This window comes from Manis pentadactyla, chromosome 10 (genome assembly GCF_030020395.1).
Source record: "Manis pentadactyla isolate mManPen7 chromosome 10, mManPen7.hap1, whole genome shotgun sequence".
Lineage (NCBI taxonomy): Eukaryota > Metazoa > Chordata > Mammalia > Pholidota > Manidae > Manis > Manis pentadactyla.
Window position 1 is genome coordinate 123,141,372 of NC_080028.1, and position 17,095 is coordinate 123,158,466.

Here is a 17,095-nt window from a genome sequence, read left to right on the forward strand (position 1 = left end):
CGGGAGCGGGTTTCCCACCTCTGTGCTATTTGCTTCGGCTCAACTCAAGATCAAGGCCCTCTGTACTCCAGCCAATGTCTGCTCTGGGTTGTAATCTGCTCTGCAACTTTGCAAAATGAATCTCCTGCAGCCTAAGTCAAACAAGCAGAGGAAAAGAGAAACCTTCATTTAAAATGCTGGGTTCACAGTTCACATTTCATTTGGGGGCAGTGCACTCCGCGCGGTGAGTAATACGGCAAAACACCCGGGCAACTTATTGAATTTCCTTCTTTGCAGCCAGCCCTTTGCCCTTACAGAGCGTGCGGACATGCACATACACACCCCCAACCAGCCTCTTGTAAACGGTCTGTGTCTCCCCGGTGAATGTGGCATTAATGAGTTATGCCTGGTTATTCCCGGCAAAGAGCAAGTTCATTATAAGTTAGCAAATTTCAGTTTTACGGCAGGTGTGTTATTTTGAGATTTTTACAAGTTGTTCATGTGAGGATAAGCCATATAATTTTACCTCATTTTTTTTTCCTGTTCAATAGTGAGATACTGAGGGTACATGTACCAAAAAGCTCCAATTACCATCTTTGAAGATAAGATGACAATTTTCAGATAAACTAATATGGGTATAAACATTCAATCTTACATTTATGGCTTATGAATTTCGCTTTAGTAATTACATGAGCCTAGAGGGTAACTTGGTGGGTTTTCTTTTCTTTTCTTTTCTTTTTTTTTTCCCTTTGTAACGCATTACGTGACCTTGGGAGTAACAAATCTTTATTTCTGCATCTCTGGGTCTAGAAGATGGGCTTAACATGGTAGTGCCAGAGATAACGATTACACTATCAGTGAGTCCTTCTCTCCCCTGGTCAGATGCATGAGGCTTGGGACACACAGATGTTTTCGTTTTGCAGGGCAGGAAGAACTGAGGGCAAATCTGTCTTCGGTTTGGTCTCATCCACCGTGAAAAAAAATATTTGTTTTGCTTGTGTTTTGTCCACTAGGGAACTCAGAACTGACCCAACTCTCTAACAGCAAGAAACAACGGATGCCACTTATTTCTCTGCCTTCAGTTTCTCCCCTGGTTCACCCTATCCAGTTTCATTTCTTGATATTCTTAACTTGTCTCATTGCTTTTGTTTTTGAAACGCTTACAATGCTCCCCTTCGGAATGGGTGTCCTACGAATAAATAATGAAGAAAGAATGGTTCCCTTCGTCTCCAATATAACAGAGAGGTGATCTGGGCTCACTCAGGTTTGCTAAAAGCCCTATAAGCAACAGGGCTGTAGGGAATGCATAAAACCCTTTTCACCCAGTCCCGGAGGCAGCCATGTTCTTTATACAGACCAGAAAGCCAGTCACTGACAGGGAAAGCCTCACGCCAGACGGTCGAGGGCACAGCTGAGTTTTCCTTAGGGTCGCGCTCTTGCTATTTGGGGCCTGATAGCTCTCTGTGTTGTGGGGGCCCGCCTGTGCCCTGCACACGTTCAGCAGCAGCCCTGGCCTCCACCCATGAGATGCCATCACACTGTCCCTCTGTCACAACCAAAGGCTCCCCCCGATATTCCTAATGTCCCTGGGGACCACTGCTTTAGAGACCCCTCTCTCCCTGACACCAGGAGTGCCAGAATGTTCTAAGAGTATCATCCCTTAACTGGAAGGCAAGACGGATGGCATTTGGGGGTTGCAGCCTACCAGCCCTGTACCATCATTTCTGGACATTCACCACCACTCCTAGCCAGTCACTTGGAAATAGCAAAGTCCACGCACAGAAACCCCAAACTGGCAACGGGGAACCAATTTATCTGCATTTCCTTGCTGAGGGGAACGGAAGGCAAATGCCATTTTGGAAAATCAAAGTAAAACAAGTCTTAATTCCAGTTTAGTTTGAACTATTGCATGCTTGCACTGGACTCCACAGCTAATTTTCTCTTCTCAGCCAACGGTTCATAAACCTGGGAGCGCCAGGTGTCTCTGGGGAAGGGAGCAAGACCGCCCCAGTGATTTTTTTTTTAGGTTTGAAAACCTCATGTCCCTCCATGGACGGATTCAAAGGGCAAATGTGATCCAATCTCCTTAATAACCAGATGTTTGCAATCATCAGAAATATATCTTTGGCTGTAACCATTTCTCTGTTCTCCAGCATTCAGTCTCAAAGAGAATTTACATAACAACATGTGACATGTAGAATGCTTAAAGGCACCAACCATGACAGGACAAATTACACTCATTTTTCAATACTCTTTGCAAGGTGCTCCACGGCAGGCGCGCCGGGCTGCATGCTGGGGCGGTTCTGGTGAGGTAGTCAAGACCAGCATGCGCGCACAAACAGGAGGGGGCTGGTGCAGGGAGGCCCGCCGCGAGGCTGCCCCACTTACCCGCCGTAGGCCGGGATCGGCGGCGGGGGCGCTGCAGCCCGGAAGGTGTTGTACACGGTGCGCCCGCGGCCTCGCAGGTGCGCCCCTCGGTAGGCGGCCGCGGCGGTGGCGGCTGGATACGGGAAGCCGGGCACTGCAGGGCGAGAGAGGAGAGAGCAGAGCAAAGCTTTCAGAAGCACACCTGCCACGGAGGGAAACTGCCACCGGAGCCTTCCTCCTGCAGGCCGAGGCTGGGCACCTGCCCCCTTCCAGGAGTCAGGGTCCTGAAGGGGGGCGGTAGGAAGGAGGCCAGGGCCACTCCTGGGAGGAAGGGCTAGCACAGACAGAGGTCCCTGGGCCCCAGGGCACACGGTAAATGACAAACTGCAATGTTAAAAAGGTTTACTGCACTGTGTATGTGCAATGTGTTCCTAACACCGTCCATCTACTCACATACATACATCTGTATATTGTAATATATATTTATATGTGTGTCTGAGCACACAGTGTACAGATGTGTGTGTGCACATATGCACATGTACCTGTGTGTGCATAGGCAAGTGATTACATATATATATATATGTGGGTATATTGTCTACACACACAATATAATGTGTGTGTATATATATATGCATGTACATGTGTACACATGTGTGATATGCATATTTATGTGTGTGTATGTGTGCACATATGTATATAACTGCATATACATATCCACAGTTCAATGTGTTCATAGTTATCTCTAGGGCTGACCTGTGTTAACTGTCTGTAGATTTTCATTTATGTCCCACATTGCCTTTTACGTGCATATATTGCTTGTTAAACATTTTAAATTGAATTCCAGGGTTCCTACATGCACATGCAAGTGTTGTCAGTGTACAAACCCCTCATGCACCAAGAAACAAATTGTCACCAAGTTCCTATCAGCCCCCTAACCACATATACAGACTGTAAAACATACACCACAACCATAATAAAAAATCTGGGAACTCAACTCATGAGAACAGGGTGTGGGCAGAGTTTTCTTCCCTGGAGGGAAGGTGCATGCAGCAGGACGACCTGGGGAGACCCATCTTCCAGGATTCCTGCAGGTCCCGTCACATCAGGGCCCGTGACGCCTGCAGGAAATCACTGTGCCTTCTGGCTCCATTTCTCTGGGTCTCCTGGGCTCTCACTCTGCTCACCATGCCCGTCTTAGTTCAGTGTCACCCAAACTTCATCCCGTGGAGGGAGGGGGTGATGCCCTGGGAAAGTACACTTGGGAAAGCCCAGTCCCAGGAGATAAACGTGAAAGGCTCAGAAAGCTCTGTGGAAGTGTCAGTGCTTCACCATGGAGTTACTAACCAAGCACCTCCAAACTCCATTTTCCCAGGAGCTTCTCACTTTGCAGAGCCTCCAAGCTCTCAGAGGTACTGGCTGGAGGACCCAGTCATTAATGTTTCCTCTCTCCTCTTAGTCTGCAAGTTCCTTGCAGCCTCCTTCCGCGGCCCATTCCCATCCACGTCTCCCCGGGTCTCCCCAGGTCAGCGGAAGCCCTGTGACTTTATCCACAGTAGGCACTGAATACCAGACACTGGACTGAATGGAGGACAGCGGAAGTACATGAACAGACGGACAAAGCTGCGATCTGGCAGATGACTTGTCGGCAGTAAACCTCCCCTTCTGCCAGTTTCTTCTCTCATCCCGCTTACCTCCCAGGAGCTTGGAGGGTTTCCAGAGAGGGAGAAAGGAAATGAACCAGGGTGCAATGGGGCACCCCTCCACCACCTCCCTCTTCTGCTCTGTCCCTCCTGGGGGTCCTACAGTGTTTGTAATGCCATGCAAGGCTGGGAGGGACACTGAGCTTCTCATGCTGTGATTTAAGCATGAAGGCATCTGGGTAGAGTGATGGCCTTACAAGAAAGGACACGCTTTACCATAGGTAGCCCAGCACATCCAGAGCTCACTTTCCCAGGAGGAGTATTTTCCAGAACGCCTGACCTCGCAAGGCATATTTCATATTGTGTTCAAGTTGTCTCCACCTATATCCAAACTGCCAGGAAGGGCCCTTCCCCTTCTTGCTGCACATGCAGGAAGACAAGCCTTCCACCTCATCTCTCCCCTTGGGCAGAGTATGTTTGCATGGTGGGGGCAGGGAGCCAGATGAAGGCAGTGGGGTTTCCTGCGGAAGCCATTCCCAAGCCTCCAGCACCTCCTGAGTCTGCATGGCCTGGAATATAAGCCTGGAACTGGAAACGAAGACGGACTGGCAATCTGGAATTCCCTGTGCATTCTTGAGTGGCGACCCACCGGCCTGCTTCAGGGACTCTGCCATCTCTCTCTCACAATGCAGGTAAAATGCTAGGATTGTAGAACAAGCCAGAATGATTTCATCTTTCTATTTGTGCCCAAGAAACCCATACAGGCTATTTTTAACCTGTTCTTTTAATTGTTAAATGCAAACCATGCAGCTGTACTTAACTCTCAGCTTGCCAGCCCCCTTAGCACTCGTGTTTCCTGGCTAGGGTTTCAACTAATGCACTTGAAATTGTAGAGAGGTGTCGACCTTAATGGGGAGAGAGAGGAAGTCCCAATATTGTAAAAGCCCGGAAGTAATGAGATATGAGACGTTGGCTTCAGGACTAGGAAGAAAGTGAAGGAGCTCTGACTCTGACTCTATCTTGCCACGGTTCAAATATTAAGTTTGCAGAGGAACGCCCTGGATTTTGAAATAAAGAAAATGAAAAATTCACAATCTGGCAGAGCAGCTGGCTGCCTGTGTGAGAAAACACGGTAATTACGCTGACCCATTCATTATCGCTGGCAGCAGTGCGGAGCGAGCGGGACAAGATCCCTCTCAGCGACAAGCAGGCTTTACAATCATTCTTGGAGGATTTAGATGTTGAGATATAACACGAAATAGAAGCTCGGCAGCATGGCAAGGGGGGCAACAAGCTGCTAAGCGTACAGCCAGGATGTCGTTTTGTTACAGGGTGGCAATGTCTCGGGTGGGTGGGGGTGAAGGCTAAGGTATTTACGGGTCTTAACACAAGTCTGTTTGGGCTCTTCCAAGTAGGACACGTTAGAGGGACTCCTGTTTTGTCAAAGGAACACAGAAGGACTACAGATCAACTCCTGGCTTGGGTATCACTCTTCTGGGAGGCCAAGTACCCTTAGGCAAACAAACTGAGAGGTTCCATAGTTCATGCTTTGGACCAGAGGCTTCCTGGAGAAAGGACGCCTCTCCCAGCTGTGGTTTGCTCAGCTTTCTCTTTCTTATTGCCACTCTAGAGCAGGCCAAGGTCTCCAGTCAGTCCTCACGATTCGTGGACTTTGTTCCCTCTCTCCTTTCTTCTTACCTGGCTCCTCTGCCTGCCTCTCCCCTTCCCTCCCTCCCTCCCTTCCTTCCCTTATTTTCTAATCACCTTCTGAAGGAGGCCACCATGGGGCTCCCCTGATGTGCTAGCCACCAGGCAGCTCGAACATGGAAATGGACCAAGAGCCTCCCTATTGCTAGAATACATGCTCCACGGGGTGAACTCCACCTGCTGGTTGCTTCACAAGACTGTGCAACAGCAAGCAGGTGTCTGGTACCTAACACTGTGCCCGGAGGCCCTTTGCTGGTTAACCGACGGTAGTCCTTTCTGGGAGAGTAGAGACCCTGCCTCTTCACCTTCCACCTCCCATAACGCTGTCCTCTATTCGAAGTGTCCCGCCCAGTCTTTGCAGATAAACAGTATGCAAAAGGTACAACTGGACCCCAGTCATGATCTCCGTAGAATTAATTTCCATACGAAGAGTGACCAGACTTGGAATATATGTGATTCTGATGAAAAGGGAGATGGCTTGGAGAAATGTATCACACTTGGACTTACTGCAAACCCTCAATTCAGTAAAATCCACTTTTATGGCTCCACAATGTTGGGATTTGAAGATTGGTTTCTTGTTCTGGGGAAAAGCAGGACTCAAACTTTCCCTCAGACAGTTGAAACGGATTAAAAGGCTTTAGTACTGTTCCTCCCTGCAGATCACCCCAGAAAATACTCTCTGGTAACCCAGCAAGTCTGAGTCTTGGAATACAAACAATGTGTACAACAAGGAACAATGGAAAATAACCATCTTTAAAATCCTTCACTCCTCTGATTTGTGGTCCTCCCTTTTGTGTTTCTCTCCACATTCACTAGAGGATTTTTCCCCTCATGGCTGGTTTAGGACTGCTTGGCTGTCTTCCCTTGCCGCTAAGACAAATGGTCAGTTTCAAGGGCAAAAAACCACAACTATTTGTCAAGCTTCCTTCAGACTCAATGTGGGATGGAAGGAACTGATTTTGTTTGTTTACTTGCCTACCAGGTACGTCGGCTTGTTGATGTGGAACATGGTTACATGCATATTAGAAGCAATTACCTGGACAGATGATTCAGATACAGATTAAATAAAACCAAAATTGCGTTAGCTTCAAATGCTATAAAAGAAGACATCTTGAGGATGAGCTTACTTTGTGGGGTGACACTGAACTTTTGTTAAGTCAAAGCTTTTATGTCGTCTGTCAATGCCCCAGTTCCAGAGTTTGGATCTAGTAAGTGGGCAATAAATATTTAAAAAATCCAATGTGAAATGCCAAACGGGGACTCAACGATGTTCTCTCCATTTCTGGAATGGAGTAAATCAGCGCTAATATAAAAGTCATAAACCTGTCACCCTGTCCAGTATTTGTGAATGCCTCTTTGTTCATTAAAGAATAACATTAGAAAGGAGAGACACTAAATTATAGGCATTTCTGAACTCCAACACTGGAGTTTGCATTTTTCCTAGTTGAAGTTCAAGTTAATAAACATGCAAACAGACCATCATAGGGCAACACTAGCAAGTCTTCAGGTTGCCTTGTAGCTACAGTATAAATCCTTAGTTCTTGGCATGAAGGAGACAAGGGAGGTAAAAAAAAAACATAGGTTCATTATGCTGGAAAGGTTTCCTCTTAAACCTTATCCAGCATGAATCAAAGTGAAAAATCTGGTATCACTGCAACGAAAATTGGATTTAGCTCATAAGCTAAAAATGAGTTGCTCTCAAATAAAACAGGGCAAGAGCTTTTGGAGCAAATACCAATTGCGTCTCTGGTTGACACAACACTCCCACTCACCCACTCCCAACCTTCAGCTAGATTTATACCCACAGCATATCTGGGGGGGAGGTCAGCAGAGTAACCCTCTCAGTTCTTGGCAATGAGGAATTCTACACCGGGGGACTCAATGAAACGGAAACTTTGGGGATGTAACAACAGGCATGCTGTGATGTGCCCCAGGATCAAGGCACATCAACATTTTTAAAGGAAGGATGTGTGGGTGTATCAACCCACCAAATGGGTCATTTACTAAAGTGTCAAGTGCTTCCTGTCTCTCCGCAAAGACAAAGCCCTCACTTCCCACCTTCTCTGAGCTCTGCATTCGGTGTATTTACAGTGACGCACACGTGTTCTTGCCCGTCTCTTTTACTAAAATGATGCTTACCTTCGAAATAAACACAAATGAGATCATCTCGCCAGCTCGGAAATCCCCAAAGAAGAAACACAAAACCAGTGGAAAATACTTGAGGGTTATAAACTGCATATTAAAGTTTTAGAGCTCTGGGAGAGATGGAAGAGGAGCAGATGCAAAAACCGACAGGGGGGCAGATTCTGCATCAAAGCCGTAAAAATATACAACCGCTTTAATGGGCAATTATTCTTTGCATTTGTGGGCTGGTTTGAATTTGCATGAGGTTGCCAGATGCCCTGGAAAAGGTGGGCCATCAGAATGGGTGAGGGGCTCTCTCTTTGTCCCTCTCTTCCTCTCCTTGTGCTCCGTTATGCCACCTTCCCCCCTGCCCCCCCCTTTTGAATGTTTTAACGTTCAGAAATGTTTACAATAATTCGGGGTTGAGTTGTTCTGTGGGTAATTTATGATGCACTTTGAACAGTAGGTTCACGGATCTGAAGGATACCCCTTGGGGGAACTCCCGTTCCATGAGCCGGACCGTAAATTAAGAAGCGGTATAAAAGGTAACATTCTGGGCAGAATCAACAGCCAATTTCAGAAGTAGAGCATCGTGTGATCAACACCCCGATGATGAGTCCAAAAAACGGATTATGTTTTCCTAAATGGCAAAAATGTTTGCTTGTTTTTTTGAAATGCATCTCAAATAAAGCTACATTAAAATTGCTTTGGAACAGAATTTGTACACAGCTAGGTCACCACCTTTCAAGGACATTAAGTGGAAAATTTACTATGAGGGAGCATATTTAGTTCTAGGTCAAAACAAAAATGAAAAGGCTCTCAATTTTGTTAAAATTTGGCAATTTCAAGGTTTGGGAAAGAAAGGGTTGGGGGTTGGAGGCGGTGGGCATTGCATCCATTCAGTCATTTACTAAAAGACCAAAAGGGCCACTTAATTTGTCGGAAATCTCTGGTTCTCATATTCATATATATTTGTCCCAGAAACGCACATTGGGATCGACTCTCGTTTCATTTAAAAATGCATGTTGATATTAAATACTGATGTTTAGAAGTGAATGAATCTACATTTTGGACAAACAGTTTCTACTAGGACATCCTCGTTTGAGATGCATTGAATAGGAAAACAAAAATTTCTAATTAATGTACAAATCTAATCACCATTCTCCACATGGAAGAGTAATTTTTCACTGTTCATTTGCTCGGTTTAATCTCAAAACTGACATAACAGAAATGCAATGTCCTATAAATCTCTGCTCATTTGTTTCTTTAATATTCATATTCCATTGAACTACAGCTGCTTGTTCTGCAGTCTATTACAACTTGCAAGAGTGTCGATAAAGATATTATGAAAGGCAAGATGTGTTTCTTCCTGGCTGTGCATGCCATTTATTTGGGGGAGAGACAATAAATGGCTCGTGGATTGTCCCCCCAGCCTGCCGCTCGGTGGGTGATTAGTGATTAATTACCTGGCAGCAAATTGACATGGCACAAGGAAATTGACACAGCTCTGATTAATTAACTTTTTATGGGCGGTAGTTACTCACAAAACATTGCAGCACCGTAATTGAATCTCTTTGCATAACATTGTGGTACCAAAGTTTTAGTCAAATCCAAATTAGCCAGAAGTTTCTAGGCTGTTATAGGGCTGATTAGGATATGTGGAAGGAACTGGCAAGAACTTCAACTTGGAGGGAAATGCATATTTTTGAAGGGAAAAGAAGATGGTGATATTTGTACTGGCCGGATTGCTCAAGCCAAATCTGTTGACCCAAATCTTTCCCATATGAGACTAAAATGCTTCTTTTTCCTCCAAATGCCACCACGGCTACTGTCATTCCACTCCTGCTTCACCCCCCTCCCCTTTATTTATCAGTCTCTTACCCCCTCATCTGATTATTTCATCTTCATTATATATCGCCCCATTGGGATACCTTAAGGAGTTTATTTTGGCCAGTACTGTGTCTCCAGCATCTAGGGGGTCACGGGGCCCCAGGCAATCACTGAAACATTATAGATTTTATGGCAGATGAACACAGAATGCCATAGTTGTTCAGCTACAGAGGAAAAACGGGTGACAGCCCTTGCCTGTAAGAGTTGCTAAGACGCTGCTTATGGGAGATGCATATTCTAAGAGAACGTCTGGTTTAGGAAGGACATTAGTGAGGAGGCATTATGGAACTGACTTGACTCAAGTCCAGACAGTAGGGGCTGGAATAATTCAAGAAAGATGTGATTACAGTTGGCAAAATCCCAGGCTCCCGCACTGCATGACTGCACAGGGGAGACGCAGCAGCACGATACCACTGCTACTATTTACTAACACTTGCTAATCGCCAGACCCCGCGATTAACTCACTAACTCTTCACAAAACCATACTATCTTCACGTTCCTGGGGAGGAAAGGAAGATACAGGGCAGTCCAGAAACTTGCCTAGTGATCCGAACCCAGGAAACCTGTCATCTTACCTAGGACCCACCAGACATCCGAGACGAGGGCATCCCCACGTCAGCTTCGGGCTCAAACTTTCCACGTCTGCTCTCTCTGGGCTCCTTACCGGCTGTCAGTTTTTACTTCCCTCCTATTGCCTGTATAAGCGGCTGCACCATCTCCCCACATCCACGCATCCGGGAGAACCAAGCCCACTTCATCATGGACTGCCTGAATTTGCAGGGGAATCTGTTGGCCAGCCTTCCTGAGACCTCAGTATGCTCCTTGTTGGGGACAGGGGGCAGGAGGAGCAGGAGGGCAGGTGCCACTTCTTCCATTCCGTATTGATGTTCTGAGATTTCAAGACACCTGGAAGGGCTTTGCTCCTTTTCTACTAATTGGATACAGGCCATGGGGATCACTACTGATTTATGTTCCTGATAAGAGTCCAAGGCAAGCTGTTTCCCTTCTCCGCTGGGGTTCATCCCCACATCTGGACATGAGCCAGTGGGGGGGAAGTCGTATACAACCCAAAAATGCTGGGGAAATGAACTCTCCCAGCAATGAGGACCTGATAATGGCAGCGTAACATTATACACACAAACCTAATTACTGTCAAAATGAGCTCCTTCTGACTAAATTCAACTAGAAATCGTCTCCAAGATTTGGAAGATTGGCATAAAGAACTTCCACAGTATTTGGGAGTGTGGCGTTTTCTTTCTGTATATAATCAGTCTGTAACTACTGTTATCAGACATCACTTGACACACAACTTGGTTAAGAAGAACCCTTAGAAAGAAGAGAGTCATCTAAGGAAAAAAGAAATAAAGGAATCTAAACACACAGTGAACACACAGGGTTGTCCCAAACCTGGCTTTCCCAAACCAGAATGTTGAACACAATAAAAAATCCACAGCAAAACCCACCCGCAAGGCTCACACACCTGAATATTCCTGCATCGTCAGGTCTTGGCGACTCTGAGTGAAGACAGCAGCTTTGGTTTTTAACTAATTGCCACGTTATTCCTGCTTACCTCCCGAAGTTAGCTGTTGTCTCTTCCCTCCCAGGTTACAAATGGCCGGATTAATCCAACAGACATGTGGCAAATGACATGGCTGCTGAACGTGCAGTGATAGGCTTTTACTGTGCAGAAGATATATTTGTGATCTGTCTACTCACAGGTATTGACAATAACCCCCTGGGCAGGATTTTTTTGTAACATTTCATTCAGCAAAAGGAGAATGAATCTCAATCTCGGGGCGTTTAACTTGGCAGGACAGCAGACAGTATTTGCAAAGGTGCTTTCTGTCGTCGGAAGGAATGCTGGGGACAAACAAAAAGCCTTGAGACGCTGAGATCTATTTTAATTTGGACGGAGTGATTTGCCATCATCTACTCGTTTGACAAAACCTGTACTGCTGTCAATTTAGCTTTTTTTCAGGCAGCTGTGGAAAAAGGCAAATAATTTATATAAATAATTACTTTATCGAGTGCATATACACGGTAAAGCTTCAATTGTTAAATCATTCATGATCTAGCTAACAGCTGGCTGAGACAGCAAGCTCGGTGAATTGCCTCTCCAGGTAGGAAACGGGCAAGTGAGATAAATTAGCTTCCTTATGCTGGGCTGGATTTCCCATGATCCTCTAGAGCTGCTGCGGCTCCTGAACAGGAGGCCCTCCGAGGGGGGCTGGCGGCGGCTCCCGGGAGGTGTATGTGATGCAAACGCACCATTCATTTCGTTTTCAGCCATCATTGTGCGTGCAGCTGGTCAGCCTCTGCTGAGGCCATCCAACCTTTAGAGGCAGTTTTCAGACTGGGGAGATTGAGTCCTGAACCTTGGAGCCACACCCCTAGCAAACCTTGAGGACAGGTGCCATCTGGACCTAGGCATCACCTGCCTGATATCTGAGCTGAGCCCCTGCAAAACCCCCCACCTATAAAAGACCATTCAGAAATGGTCCAGTTTTCCAGTCACGAGGCTAAACAAAAGCTGCCAAACCAGCTGCTTTGGTGAACGTTCAAAAGGTCCTGGAGAAGATGGTTTCTAAGAAACAAAGGGAAAACACAACCCTTTGTGTGAGAAGCTACAATGCCTCCAGCAGGCGGAAAGGGTCTTTACACAAGGACTGGGTTTAATGCCCACAGGTGGGTAGGTATTCATGCGTCTGGTCATGGCATAGAGACGTGGCCAGGGTCAAAGAGCTCGGGTACCACAGCACCTTAGACCCAGCTCTGCCTAAATCCAGCTCTTCTCACCAAACACATTGCTCATGGAGAAATTGGTAAAACCAGTGCGGGGAACTCGGATTGCCCGCCAAAAAAAAAAAATGGATCTTTGTGAAATGTTTCTTAGATCCCTGTAGCAATGTCAAAGGGTGGGGATGATGTATAACCCAGGGCAGGTGTAAGCACAGAAGTGGTTCCTTTATGTTCACTGGTTTGCTTTTACATAAAAAAGCGATTAGGCACCAAGAGCCTACATTGCATGCAAACAAAACTCAGGAAATAGATCTAAAATATGCAGTGTTATTTGGTCCTGAAAATTGCATTTTGTTAACAACCCCCCCCCCCCAACTCCCTTACCACCGCCCAGGTCTTCAGCATCAATAAAATACCTTTTGGCATGACAGTACTGCTACACAAATGAAAACATGATTTAAGAAAATGGTGTTTTTGGAGTTCTTAGTGAAGCAAGTGTTTCAATTATCGTGTTTCAATGAACTCTGCCAGGCTCTTCTGCCTTCAACGGGAAGCAAGCTCGGCTTCCTTTCATGTATCCTGGCACTGCCCAAGGAGATTTGCTTTTGAAGAGAAATGAGGTGAGGGGAGGAGGGGGCCCCCTCTGTGCAAGAAGCACCAGGAACCCCCACCCCTCGCATGAATCACAGGAGCGTCATCGGGTGCTCTTGCTCCCCTCCTAAGCTGCTCACTCCAGCTCTGCAGACCTCTGAGAGGGCTTGGCTCAGTTTCCAGAGCCAGGTCCCCAGCACCGCGCACCTGCTCCTCTGCATCCGGCTGCCTCTATAAATGCTAAGAACAGGAACTTAGGTTTGGCCCCTGCAAATTTCATGTTCAGAGCTCTGAATTCAGAATCGTTTTTTTTTTTTTCCCTCTAAATCCACATTGAGAGAATGAGAATGCAAATGAAGTGCTTAAGAAAATAATTTCTTAAAATAAGCTTCTCGACTCTTGGAAGGATTTCTCTCACCTCTGCTGAGGGCCAGTGGAAGGCGGGCATGGTGGGGGAGTTCAAGGTGGCAACTGCACTGGCCTGTGGAGCCTCTTAGCAAACACGAGCATTAAAAATATACCTTCTGTCAATGCGATCACAGGACTTGGGGTTTCCAGGGAATTCCCCCAGAACCACTGCCTTGCTACCTTTCAGAAGCATCTCATCTCGGCCTTGTTCTCTGGCTGTGTGAACACTGGAATCCCAGGGCAACATAGTTTATTGTTTTAATATCTGTCTGACACAAAGAAAAGTATCCTCCAGTGGCTCCTTATCTGTCATATGTATTTCTGCAGAAGAAATATCAGGACAAATAAGATGTTTGGGGGCATACCATGGGATGGTGACTTTTGCAATCGACAGCCTTTTGCAGAAGTGAGACCCCCATCTGGAAAAGACAAAAGCTATCATTCTGCATTAAGATTAATAACCAAAGTGCTGGGAGAGCCAAAGAGTGGCTGCCCGGCATGTGGCTTCCTCGCAGATTCTCCCCTGTAAACAACTGAGGCTGTTCAACTAGTGTTATCTTCTTTCCCCCTGAACTTGGTAATTTAAAAAAAGGTCAAAATGGTTAACAACAGAGTGGTCTATGACTGTGAGCCAGCTAAGGTAAGCACAGACCACGGACAAAATGCTGACCCAGTTGGGGTGGAGGTGGCAATGGGAAATACAACTGGACCTTTTCTGAGAACTGGTGCCAAGGTGGAGTAACTAGGTTCACATGGGAGCTATTGAAAACCTCTTAAAAACCACCCGTTCATAAACCAGAGATGTGCTGAGCCATGGGAAAGCAGGGCAAAGGAAGCAAAGAGGTGGTACTTGAGTGATGGAGAGATGCTCCCAGGGTTCAGCCATCAGTGTGGCAGCTGGACAGCTGGGGCCAGCAGTGGACAATCACCATTCATTAAATCAGGCTTGTGCTATGATGGAGGCGATGGGTGGAGCATGGCACACAGTAGGTGCCTCAGAATTTCTCCATCCGTGGGTTCAATGAGGGAATCCAGTTTTAGGGGCCAAGTGTACCTCTTTGTAGTGCTGAGTGGTGGTGGAAGCAGTGATATTGAGCTCACCTACCGAGAGGTCTTCAAAAGGAAGTGCTATTGGTGGGTTAGTCTACTGTGGGGGATGGCCTCCCAAATATCCCTGTGACTGATGTGTTTGCAAATCTGGGACCTCAGCACTATGCATCTATGTCTACAGTCTATCCTTCCCACAAGAATGTAGGTACCCCAGAAGCTGATATGTGGGATGTCTCGTTCCTGGAGTATTTGCAGTGCACAGAATGATACCTGGAATGCAGAAAGCTTCATAAGGAATGGCTGAATGAAGTAATGATTTTCACCTCCCTCCCCATCAAAGGACTGATAAAATGAGTAAAGAATGGCGAGAATTATTTCAGAGATGATGACTGAGGGATCATGGATATGTTATCACCAATGCTGAGCCATTGACAGGAAGGGCAAGGTAGAGGTTCCTGATCAGAGAGGTCCAGTCCAGAGACCCTTTTAGATCAGCACTGTTGGGAGCATGTGGAGGCCCAGGCAGAGGAGGAGGGGTCCTGGGTAAGTTAACAGAAGCCCAGGCAGAGGAAGAGGGGTCCTGGGTAAGTTAACAGAGTCTCACCACTTATCCCAGGGAAACAAGGGCAGGTCTGGGAGGCAGCCAACAGCACCAAAATAAATGCCTCCAAGTCCAAATTTGTTTGTTATTTATCATGAGAGTAAAAGTCAATAAATTGTATCTAGCCTGAATTTATGTTTATATCTCACTTTAATATGTGCCAAGAAAAGGGTCCCCTCCATAGTCACCTACCTTACATTATTTGCACTAAAATATGATCAAGTGGTACAAAATGCAAAAGGTACATGAGGGTGTTCACTGAAAAGAAGTCTCCTTTATATTTCCACCCCCAGGTAGCCAGCACCCCTGTGTCCTGTCCTTTCAGATGAGGTGATGGCCTGACTATGGCCCTCAGGCCAGACGGGGCTCAAAGGCAGTATTTGTAAATACCAGGCAGAGGATGAGGGGTGCTGGGTAAGTTAACAGAAGCCCGGGCAGAGGAGGAGGGATCCTGGGTAAGTTAATAGAAGCCCAGGCAGAGGAGGAGGGATCCTGGGTAAGTTAACAGAAGCCCAGGCAGAGGAGGAGGGATCCTGGGTAAGTTAATAGAAGCCCAGGCAGAGGAGTAGGGATCCTGGGTAAGTTAATAGAAGCCCAGGCAGAGGAGGAGGGATCCTGGGTAAGTTAACAGAAGCCCAGGCAGAGGAGGATGGATCCTGGGTAAGTTAACAGAAGCCCAGGCAGAGGAGGAGGGATCCTGGCTAAGTTAGCAGAAGCCCAGGCAGAGGAGGAGGGATCCTGGCTAAGTTAACAGAAGCACAGCCATACCTATTTGTTTCTGTATTATCTATGGTACTTTCAAGCAGTAAGGACAGAGTGATCGCAACAGACACCAGATGGCCCATAGGCTGGAAATATTTACTCTCTGGCCTTTTAAAGAATGATTTGCCAGATGGATCAGACAGGGAAGAATTGCCTCTCCAGAAATGGTGGGGTGGGAAGGAGGAGGCACAGCCTTAGACTGAACGAGGAGGCTGCCCAGCTGCTTAGAGGTTCCACCTGACCACTCCCGGCTTCCAGGAGCCGGGCAGGTGGCTGCTAATACACATTTAGAGACTGTAAAGACAGGAAAGCTTGGAGTTTGGTTAGACAGGGTTCAAAGTTGGTCTAGTTGGATCATTTCGGACAAATTCCTGAATCCCCCTCCTCCTGAATTTTCTCATGTGAAAAGGGGCATAATAATCATAATTATTTCACAGTTTTCTTGTGAGGATTAAATGTGAGGATTCATGGGAAGGGCTTAACAGAAGGTCTGACATACAGTAAAAGTCAATAACTATAGTCACTACTTTTTCATTATTTCAGGGCTAGAACTAGGTCAGACCAGTCAGACTCTTGTCTTCGGTGCAAAATCTAAGAGGGGAGGGCACCCCAAAAACCTAGTAATCAGGATTAATCATATCTTAATGCTATTTTGAAAAATAAAATTATTTGAAAGTCCATGATGAACAGACTCAAAATTTAAATAAAGAACTGCTGTGCTGAGCCATATTGGATCCTAAGGCAAAGGAAAAATTAATAATACTTGTCTTCATGGAAAATTTTGATAGTTTATTTATCCTGGATTTTTTCCCATTAATTTCAATTTTAAAAATCTCATTAATATATGGTTTACCTTGATTACTGAAGTTTTTGGTGACTCTTTAAATTTTGTCTGAGATGAGTCCCTTGCCCCACCATGGCCCCAAAACTGATTACAGTTCTTTTAAGAAATTCCTCCAGAAAATATTAGAAAAAGCCTTCTCCGAGGCCACCATCAAGCTCTGCATTACTGGAAAGAGGGAGAAAGAAGACAAGGTTCTTTAAACCAATGTATCATTAACACAATGACCTGTACGCACACTTTCTATTAACTGAACTCAGTGTACTGACATTTTCTGTCTTGGGCAGAAGAAAGAAGAAGCCGTAAATTAATTTAGGCCGTTACTTTAATTACAGAAACCAATGGAAGTTCTATCAATTACCTAAAAGGAGAACAGCGCAGGCCTGATTTATGTAT

The 17,095-nt window shown here is 46.0% G+C and overlaps 1 protein-coding gene across 36 annotated transcripts in view; it reads right to left on the reverse strand.

Moving 5' to 3' along the window:
• Window positions 1-17,095, reverse strand: part of RBFOX1 (RNA binding fox-1 homolog 1) — a 1,882,478-nt gene that overhangs the window by 54,969 nt on the left and 1,810,414 nt on the right. For all 36 annotated transcript variants that reach the window (XR_008992290.1, XR_008992289.1, XM_057487615.1 and 33 more), the window contains one exon: window positions 2,368-2,500. Coding sequence is in view for 34 of the 36 variants with exons in the window: in XM_057487615.1 (XP_057343598.1) it covers window positions 2,368-2,500 (133 nt within the window). In the remaining 2 variants the exon portion in view is untranslated. The remainder of the gene's footprint in view (window positions 1-2,367; window positions 2,501-17,095) is intronic.